The 10,072-nt window shown below is 49.2% G+C and overlaps 1 protein-coding gene across 6 annotated transcripts; it reads left to right on the forward strand.

The window, feature by feature from the left end:
* Positions 1–394: 394 nt before the first annotated feature.
* CHRNB1 (cholinergic receptor nicotinic beta 1 subunit) lies at positions 395–9,570 on the forward strand. 6 transcript variants are annotated; one of them, XM_052657772.1, is made up of 12 exons: positions 395–505; positions 591–730; positions 1,306–1,350; positions 1,837–1,946; positions 2,050–2,158; positions 2,510–2,657; positions 3,114–3,323; positions 6,351–6,574; positions 6,662–6,712; positions 7,060–7,241; positions 7,594–7,741; positions 8,486–9,570. In XM_052657772.1, exons 1-12 carry the CDS (start codon positions 445–447, stop codon positions 8,624–8,626), a joined length of 1,569 nt encoding a protein of 522 aa, XP_052513732.1. In that variant the 5' UTR covers positions 395–444; the 3' UTR covers positions 8,627–9,570. The 6 variants fall into 6 exon arrangements, with proteins under 6 accessions (XP_052513732.1, XP_052513733.1, XP_052513734.1 ...); XM_052657773.1 differs by having other exon boundaries at positions 591–691; XM_052657774.1 differs by lacking the exon at positions 6,662–6,712.
* The last annotated feature ends 502 nt before the right edge of the window (positions 9,571–10,072 follow it).

Genomic DNA, 10,072 nt, shown 5'->3' on the forward strand with positions numbered 1-10,072 from the left:
TGGGAGGGATACTCTGGGTGGTGGCAGACTTGGGCAGAGTAGACTGAGGAGGCACTAAAGGGAAGGGCTAGGAGTCAGAGGCAGGTTGCCTTTCCTCAGGCTCTTTTTACCTCTGGCTTGTCCTAAGAGGGGTGGATGCTCCCCTCACCCACACAGACCCCGCTCAGGCTCCACCCATCGCCTGGATCTGCTCCCAGGGGACCGGGTCTCTACTCCACGCTTTCTCAATTAAAGACGATTTATACAACTGAAGTGTTGTCTGTCATCTGTGGGTGGCAGGCTTTGGCAGTTGCTCGGGGCGGGATCAAGTCCCAGGGGCGGGGCGGGTGGGCTGGCAGCTGCCCCCCAATAACAGGTGCACATTCCTGGGCGCCTCGTCACTTCCCCTGCGCTGGCTGTCCTGGCGACTCACCCAGCGGACTCGCTGAGCGACGCGGGCGGGCTATGACCCCAGGGGCGCTGCTTCTGTTCCTGCTGGGGGTGCTGGGGGCGCATCTCGCCCCGGGTAAGTGTGGGCCTCAAAGGAGCAGTGACAGGGCCAGAGGTCGTGGCCGGGCATCAAAGCTTCACTCAATTCTTTCCTCCTCCAGGCGCCCGCGGCTCGGAGGCGGAGGGCCGACTCCGCGAAAAACTTTTCTCAGGCTATGATAGCACGGTGCGGCCGGCGCGGGAGGTGGGAGACCGTGTCTGGGTCAGCATTGGTCTCACCCTAGCGCAACTCATCAGCCTGGTGAGGGCGCACGCGGGGAGTTGCGTCCCGCCACTAGGCGACTAGGGGCGTGGCTTTAGGCAGGGCGGGACCCAGGGACCACTGGGGGAGGGGGTCCGGGGCGAAGCCAGACTAGGAGACTGATGGGATATTAGAGCAGGTTGGGTCGAAATCGGACCAATGGACAAGCTGTGGGCGTGGCTGCTGGACCGACCAGGGTAGAGCCGGGTAAAACGATGAACAGGCCTATGGGCGGATCTTGAAATAGAGCTGGGGGCCGCTGGACTGGCCGGAGGGCGGGTCTTGAGGCGGGGTCACAGGCTGGGGCGGAGCTTGGTGCCGGACAGAGTTAATAAACAGCAGATGGAGATTCAGTCCGGTCCACGTCGGGACTGGTAAATGAATTGGCTGGCCGTAAGGACCGCAGGAAATTTGAGAGATAGGGTTTAAATCCACGCAGGTTATAGGAGATGGGGCTTGAACCCGAGAGAGTGCGACTCGGAAAAAGAAGGGAGTTTCCAGGGAGAGTTTGACCTACCGAGCCCCTTATTTCTCTACACTTACATCATATCTACCCTTAAAATTTTCCCTTCTAGAACGAGAAGGATGAGGAGATGAGCACAAAAGTCTACTTAGACCTGGTACGGAGACCCCCGCAGGGTGGGAAAGGGCGGGCGACCTCGCTGCCTTTACGATTTCCTCGAATGTCCCGCCCAATAAGAATTTTTTTTTTTTTTTGCATCATGACCTCAGAAAACACATTTATAACTGAAACAGAGGCTTCAGAAAAGAATTTAAACTCTGGTTTGGGGCCACTCATGTGACTCCTGACCCATTAAAAGGGTCGCTAATTGCGGTTTGAAAATCACTGTTTTAGAGACTAGCTCGTCAACCCCCTCGTTTTTACAAAATGGAAAAATTGGGGCCCGATGCGAGGGAAGGAAAATTAGTTAATGGGGTCCCAAAGAGTGCACGTGGAACTGGAATCAGAGCCTAGGCCTTCAGAACCACAGCCCAGGCCTGCGCGGCTCTCCTCTCTTGCATTCCCTGCCCGGGCTTCCTGCGCACGTCCCAAGGCTCCTCCCAGCCTCCAACCCCAGACGGCCCCTCAGCCTCTGCCTCCCTAGGAATGGACTGACTACAGGCTCAGCTGGGACCCTGAGGAGCACGAGGGCATCGATTCACTCCGCATCTCAGCAGAATCCGTGTGGTTACCCGACGTGGTGCTCCTAAACAAGTAGGATGTTCCCAAAGTCTGGGAGACGGGGCAGGGCCTCTGGAGGGGCGCGGCCTCCGGAGGACGGGGCCTGATCCGAGTTGATTTGATTCTTTTCCTACAGTAACGATGGAAATTTTGATGTTGCTCTGGACATCAGCGTCGTGGTGTCCTCCGATGGCTCCATGCGCTGGCAGCCCCCAGGCATCTATCGCAGCAGTTGCAGCATCCAGGTCTCACGGCTCCATCTGGGAAGCTCAAGGCGCTCGTAGAAACCCTCCCTCAGACCTACTCCTCCATTATCCCCATGACCTTCACATCCCTCTTATCGTCGGTTGAGTTTCCTCTTCTCTGTCCACTTTCATTGACTTCCAGTCTTCCTTAGTGACCTTTCCTCCAATGTCCATGGCCTCCCCAAACAAGCTTCTGATTTCTCTATGACTCCACTTCTAGGTCATCTCCCTTGGTGGTCTCTAGCTCCTGAGGGGCCATATCCTCTGACCCCTGTCTGCCCTGTGACCTCCCCAACTCCCCCAGCCCCAACCAGCTCTTTGGCAGCTCTAGTGACTCTCCATTCCATCCAGGTCACCTACTTCCCCTTTGACTGGCAGAACTGCACCATGGTGTTCAGTTCCTATAGCTATGACAGCTCAGAGGTCAGCCTGCAAACTGGCTTGAGTCCTGAGGGGCAGGAGCGGCAGGAAGTGTATATTCATGAAGGGACCTTTATTGGTAAGTGGGTATAACTTCCATGTCCATGGGCTTTATGATTTCCAGTTTCTAACAGGCTTATAAACATATTCCATCAACGAGTCCCTGTGAGGTCGGCAAGATAGATATAACTATCTATATTTTGTGGGTATGGAAATTGAGACTCGTTCAAATAGAGATGGGCTGTCCAGCCCAGGGTCTATAGCTAGCCCCTTATTGCCCCTTATTATATCAGTCTCCTCTGCTCTAGGATGTGGTGGAGAAAGCCATATCTGGGAATTCCCTGGCAGTCTAGTAGTTAGGACTCTGTGATTTCACTGCTGAGGGCCTGGGTTCAATCCCTGGCTGGGGAACTACCACAAACAGCATGGAGCAGGCAAAAGAAAAAGAAAGAAAGAAAGAAAAAGCCGTATCTGGCACCAACAAAGACATGTCCCATATCTGTCACCTTCTCTTCTCCCCCCTCACCCCACCAAGAGAATGGCCAATGGGAGATTATCCACAAGCCTTCTCGGCTAATTCAGCCTCCAGTGGATCCTAGGGGAGGCAGGGAAGGACGACGTGAAGAAGTCACCTTCTACCTCATCATTCGCCGGAAGCCTCTCTTTTACCTGGTCAACGTTATTGCCCCATGCATCCTCATCACTCTCCTGGCCATCTTTGTCTTCTACCTGCCACCAGATGCAGGTAAGGGGGGAGGAGCCCCAGCTGTCTTACTTACCAATAGTTCAGCTTCTTCCTCTTCACCCGTAATACAGGGAAGGTTTTCCTGCCAACTCAGGCCATCAGGAATTGTGCTTAAGCAATCTTACCTAGGTTTTCCCTTCAAGAAGAGCCTTTGCATCTGGATTCAGGTTCCCCCTCCAACCTCAAGTGCTGTCTCCCCTCTGCTGCTCACTTCTCTGCATCTAGTAACTTCTGAACTCTTCCCTTCAGAATCCTAGGATCTCATCCCTGGAACTGCCACTCCTCTGACCTGCAAGCTCCCAGGCTTAGATAACTATTCCTTTCCTTTTTCCCATTCTTGGCATCCTCTGTCCCCTCGCTTGTCACTTCAGTCGTGTATGACTCTGTGCGACCCCATAGATGGCAGCCCACCAGGCTCTGCTGTCCCTGGGATTCTCCAGGCAAGAACACTGGAGTGGGTTGCCATTTCCTTCTCCAATGCACGAAAGTGAAAAGTGAAAGTGAAGTAGCTCAGTCGTGTTCGACTCTTAGTGACCCCATGGACTGCAGCCTACCAGGCTCCTCCATCCATGGGATTTTCCAGGCAAGAGTACTAGTCCCTAAACCTCCCATCTCCCTAGAAAATAATATCCAACAGTTCTCTAAAATACAGCACAAAGTGCTTAAGGAGTAACCTTGGGCAAATTCCTCAATCTCTTAGTGTCCTGATCTGGAAATAGGACACCCACTGTTCCTATCATGTAGGACTATTTTGAGGATTAACTGAGTTAAGAGAACTATGCAGGGTACTCTGTAAACTTTGTGTAAGTGTATGTAATTTGCTAATTTTGAGCACTTGCTATAAGATAATACAGATAATATGTTTTCTATGTGTGCGTGCGTGTGAAGTCACCTCAGTTGTGTCTGACTCTTTGCGACCCTATGGACTGTAGCCCACCAGGCTCCTCCGTCCATGGGATTCATATATTAACTCAATTCTAATCTTCACAACTCTGTGAGGTAGGTGCTGAATTGTCTTCCTGTTTCACAGAGGAGGATAAAGAGGTTAGGAGAGTTTGTCATTCAGCTGACCTTATATAGAGAGAGGCGGTGTCGCTATTCCAACCCTGGTTAGTACCAGTTTGATTCAGAGACTGATGTCCTAAACTCTGGTATTCAAAAGATGCTTTTCCCGGGAGTTCCCTGGTGGGCCTAGTGGTTAAGATTCTGGGCTTTCACTGCTGTGGCCCCCAAAACAAAACAAACAAAAAACACATGCTTTCCTTCTCTCTGGAATCAAGTCCTCTCTGTCTAAGGGAAGGAGAGTGATGAAGCTCTAGCAACACTTTCACATGTTACTTCTCCTTCTTCTTGGAGCAAGGCAAATCTTGGAAACCAATATTATAGAACTAAACCAGAACAGACCATAAATGTTATTTATTTCAATACCTTCCCTGAAGTTCCCAGTACCTGTTGTATGTCACAGGAATAACCAGCCACCTGGCATATTCTTATATACTTTATTTCATTTTTAGATCCTTCAATTTGCTATACAATTTGTGCTACAGGGGTTGGTCTGTTAACTCATGCAACAATATTTGTTGAGCATCTGTAATGTGCAAGACACTGGGAATACATCAGTGAATAAAACAGACAAAAATCCCTACTCTCATGGAGTTTACATTCTAGTGGAGGAGACAGTCCAAGCATAATAAATAAATCCATTAAACAATATAGTGGAAGAGGTCAAGGGACTTCTCTGGTGGTCCAGAAGCTAAGACTCTGACCTCCCAGTGTAGGGGCCCCAGGTTTGATACTTGGTTGGGGAACTAGATCCCACATGCTGCAACTAAGAGTTCGTATTCCACAACTAAAGATCCCTCATGGTGCAACTAAAAATTTCCACATGCCACAGCAAAGATCAAAGTTTCCTTCATGCTGCAACTAAAACCCAGTGCATCCAAGTTAATAAATATTAAAAAAAGAAGAAGAGGTCAAGTCCTAAGAAGGAAAATGAAGCAGGAGAAGGGTTTGGGGAGGATGAGGATGGGAGTAGGGGATGCAATTTATTTATTTATTTTAAAAATTGTATTGAAGTATAGTTGATTTACAATGTTGTGTTTAATTTCTGTTGTACAGTAAAGTGACTCAGTTATACATATATATATTCCTTTTCATATTCTTTTCATTATGGCTTATCACAGGGGTTGCAATTTAAAAATAGGCTGGTCAGTGAATGTCTCACTAAAAAGGGAATATCTGATCAATATTAGAACAAAAACTTGAAGGAAGTGAGAGAATGACCGTAGTCGATATCTGAGGGAAGAAATTACCAGGAGGAGTTAAGAGTGAATGTGAAGACTCTTGAGGTGGGAGTATGCCTTGCATATTCAAGAAATAGCCGATGTAACTGAATCAAGTTAGCAAGAGAGAAAACAGTAGGAGACAAAGTCAGAGAGTTCATGGGAAGACCTTGCTGCAGTAAGGACTTTTGGCTTTTATGCTAAAGGAGATGGGAAGCTACTGGAGTGTTATGATCTGATTTACATCTTTAAGGGATCTGTCTGGATGCTCTGTTGAAAACAGTCAGCAGGGGGCAAAGGATGAAGCAAAAAGGAGGCCTTTATAATAACTCAGACCTGAGGTAATGATGGCTTGTATCAATAAGGTTTGGTATGGATTGGATATGGGATGAGAGGGACAAGAACAGAAAATGACTCAAAGGATTTGGCTTGAGCCACAGGAAAGATGGAGTTGTCATTTATGAAATGTGGAAGACTGTGGGGAGAGTCGGCAGTGAGGGAATTAAGTATTGGACATGTTAAATCTGAGCTGTTGGTTGGACACCCAAATGGAGGAGTTAGGAAGACAAGCGTGGAATTTAGGGGAATAAGTCCAGGTTGGAGGTTTAAATGCAGGAGTCATTTGCTTGCAGTTGGCCCTTCCAAAACCCTGTCTGAGTGGGCTGGAAACATGGTCACTGATTATGCCAGGGAGATCTTCTTCTGGCAAAGCCTAATTCTTCCACCTTCCCCTCTGTCCCCCAAGGAGAGAAGATGGGGCTCTCCATCTTTGCCCTGTTGACCCTCACTGTGTTCCTGCTGCTGCTGGCAGACAAAGTACCTGAGACCTCCCTGTCTGTCCCCATCATTATCAAGTACCTCATGTTCACCATGGTCCTCGTCACCTTCTCAGTCATCCTCAGTGTTGTGGTCCTCAACCTGCATCATCGCTCACCCCACACCCACCAAATGCCCCTTTGGGTTCGTCAGGTAAGAAGACCTCCTCCTTCAACCTGTGTTAACTCTAAATCCTAGTATTTGGATTTTTGTCCAGGCTTTGCTCCTTTCTCCCATCAGCTTCAACCTTCCCTTTCACAGACCCGAGGGAGACTACAACTTCAACTCCTGGTAGAGTGTCCAAGTGCCAGGGTCTTTGGGTGTTGAAATGTTGCACAATTAATTTTATCCTCACATTATTAACTCTGTGTGGATTCCAGACTCTCTTCATCAATACTGCCCTTTGTGGGGTGGGTCCCATGGAAGCATTCCAAGGGCTAGGTACTATCAGGGTGGGAGCCCTTAGAACTTTTCTTTCCAGTCAGGATGTCTCCTAACCCACTTAAGAACTCTGGGCCCTGTGGGACTCAGGCACGCTTGGCAGGAGTGGGCACGTGCCAGGGGGGTGGTTTGCGGCTTCTCTTCTGGTCTCAAGGCCTGAGAACCCCCTCCAACACGCCTGTTCATCTACTCTGCAGATCTTTATCCACAAACTCCCTCTGTACCTGGGTCTGAAGAGGCCCAAACCTGAGAGAGACCAGATGCTGGAGCCACCTTCCATAGCTCTCAGGGATTCTCCAGGAAGTGGCTGGGGTCGGGGAACAGATGAATATTTCATCCGCAAGCCACCAAATGATTTTCTCTTCCCCAAACCCAACAGGTAATACCTACTCTCCATCGCCCACATAAAAGGGAGAGGGAGAACTACAATTCCCAGAAGACTGTGCGGTGCAGGCGACCTAAGCTCCCGGAGGTTGTGGTTGAGCATCATGGGAGTTGTAGTATGCCATCTGTTGCCCACTTTGTGGAGAGGTGGGAACTGAAACGCCTAAGAGGTTAGGAAAAATTGCAGAAGGTTAGAGAGGTCGCCGCCATAGGCGAGAACCTGAGGGGCCCTCTCACATTTTGAAACCCAGACTTGCGTTGGAGGAGGGAATTGGGGCAGGGGCTAGAGCACCCGCCCAGGCTGTCTTTGCGCCTTGGGCGTGGCCAAACAGTCCCGCCTCTTCCAGGTTCCAGCCTGAACTGTCTGCTCCAGACCTGCGGCGATTTATCGATGGTCCAAACCGGGCTGTGGGTCTCTCTCCTGAGCTACGGGAGGTCGTTTCTTCGATCAGCTACATCGCTCGACAGCTGCAGGAACAGGAAGACCATGACGCGGTATGTCCACCGAGGGTGGACCAGGGCAAGGCCTGGGGGCCCTTGGCTCCACCCGGAAACAGGCTCCGCCCCCAGCACTCGGTGTTATTTTTATTTTTTAATTATTTATTTGGCTACGTCGGGTCTTAGTTGTGGCATATCGGAGAAGGCAGTGGAAACCCGCTCCAGTACTCTTGCCTGGAAAATCCCATGGACGGAGGAGCCTGGCAGGCTGCAGTCCATGGGATTGCTAAGAGTCAGACTGAGCGACTTCACTTTCACTTTTCACTTTCATGCATTGGAGAAGGAAATGGCAACCCACTCCAGTGTTCTTGCCTGGAGAATCCCAGGGACAGCAGAGCCTGGCGAGCTGCCATCTATGGGGTCGCACAGAGTCGGACACGACTGAAGCGACTTAGCAGCAGTTGTGGCATATGGGATCTTTGGTTGTGGCATGTGGGATTTAGTTCCCTGACCAGGGCTTGAACCCGGGCTCCTTGCATTGGGAGCGTGGTGTCCTAGCCACTGGACCACCAGGGAAGTGCCTCGGGTTTATTTCTGAGTGGAAGTTTGCCTCACTGGGTCCTGTCTTTACTTTCCTTCTTGTTCTTGATTCACATCCATTGCCTGTGGTGGCTCTCTGCTGTTCTGAGGCCGGCCCTTGTCTCAAAGCTGTGGTGGGAGGATCTGGATGGGGCACAGGGCCTTGGGGCAGCCGTTCCTGGGGGTCCGGACTCAGGAACAGTTTCCTCTGCCTAACCCCAGCTGAAGGAGGACTGGCAATTTGTGGCCATGGTAGTGGACCGCCTCTTCCTATGGACCTTCATCATCTTCACAAGCGTTGGGACCCTCGTCATCTTTCTGGATGCCACGTACCACTTGCCCCCCGCCGACCCTTTTCCTTGAGGCTGGAAGGTGGAGATCCAGATCCTTGGCCAAGTGAATTGAGAGTTTAGCAGGGCTCTCAAGCCCTATACCCTTCTGCATCTTAACTCCATCACTAGGAGTCCAGTTCTCTCATTTTGTTTCTAAGGAGGGAGCCTAAATGGGACTAGGCATCAGGGGGACTTGGGCCCACCTGAAATGCACTAACCGTTTATTATTCTTTGGCTTCTTGAGGAAGCTCTATTGGATGTTAACACCTATGCTGGCAATGAATGGAACAAACAACAAGAACTAGACTTGTATGCCTTCTAAAGGCAGGAACTCTGTCTTGCTCACTGTAATCCCAGGCACCTAGCACAGATCCTAACCTATATAGCAGTTACCTCTGGTTGAATTAATAGGGAATTTTTTTCTGTGAGGAAATACACTAAGTAGTAGTGCTGATGTTTGCGTGTTGGGACTAGTGGTTATTTTTTGTTTTTGCCTTTCTGCAGTTTATCATATTTGTAATATGTAATATCTTTAGGATTAAGAAAGAAAAGGTTATTTCTAAAAAGATGCATTTGTAATGAGGATAAAAAGCACACTTTTAAAACTTCAAGTTCCAGCTTTGGTGCTCAAGCTTTGGGCAAGCTACTAAATTGCTCTGTGCCTCAGTTTCCCCGTCTGTAAAATGAAGCTAATATTAACAGTATTTAGAATCTGCTCCCTAGACTGAGCATCATATAAGAGAACAAAAACATTATACAATATACATCAGAGTTACACACTGAAATGTTTTGTTTGGCTCATGTTGTTGGCCAAAATTTAAAATCTGGTTTGCTACTTTTAAAATGTAAAAAAAAAAATGACTCTCCTTTGGGGTCGGCCTGCCTTCACGCCTCGAGTGTACTATCCTTTGTTGACTGAATAAAACTCTGAGCTGTAAAAAAATTATAAATAAATAAAAATGTGGATATTTCACAGAGAAATTTGGATTTCTGGCTTCTCTTGATAATTTTTTAAGGTCTACAGTAACACCAGATCTGATTCCCCTGTTGGCAGCAACCTGCTAGAACTGATTTGTGGCTGCCCACTCTGGTCAAGGTATCTGTATCAGAATTCCTCAAAGCCCCCACCCACCTAGCCATTCCTTTACCTTGCTCATTCCTGAGTTACTCTAGACAAAATACAGGGGAAGGACAGGGGATGAGGAGTTGAAGCTCATGGGAGGCCAGGAGTGGAACAAGGAAAGTGTCACTTATGGCCATCACACATTTTGTGCCTCAGTTTCCTTTCAGTTTGGAGAAAAGGCTGTACCTGGTTGGAGGCATGGCCCTTCTGGGACGTGAAGATCATGTGCCCAGCAGGCTGTGTGAACTGGACTGTGTTAATGTTTCTGCCTGGAGGTCAGAGCAAAGTCAGTTTGAGCCTAGTGGCTGCAGCAATTACAGTGAAGTACCTAGGGTCAACAGGCGCTCACACCTA

The sequence above is a fragment of the Budorcas taxicolor genome, chromosome 19, assembly GCF_023091745.1.
Source record: "Budorcas taxicolor isolate Tak-1 chromosome 19, Takin1.1, whole genome shotgun sequence".
Taxonomy (NCBI): domain Eukaryota; kingdom Metazoa; phylum Chordata; class Mammalia; order Artiodactyla; family Bovidae; genus Budorcas; species Budorcas taxicolor.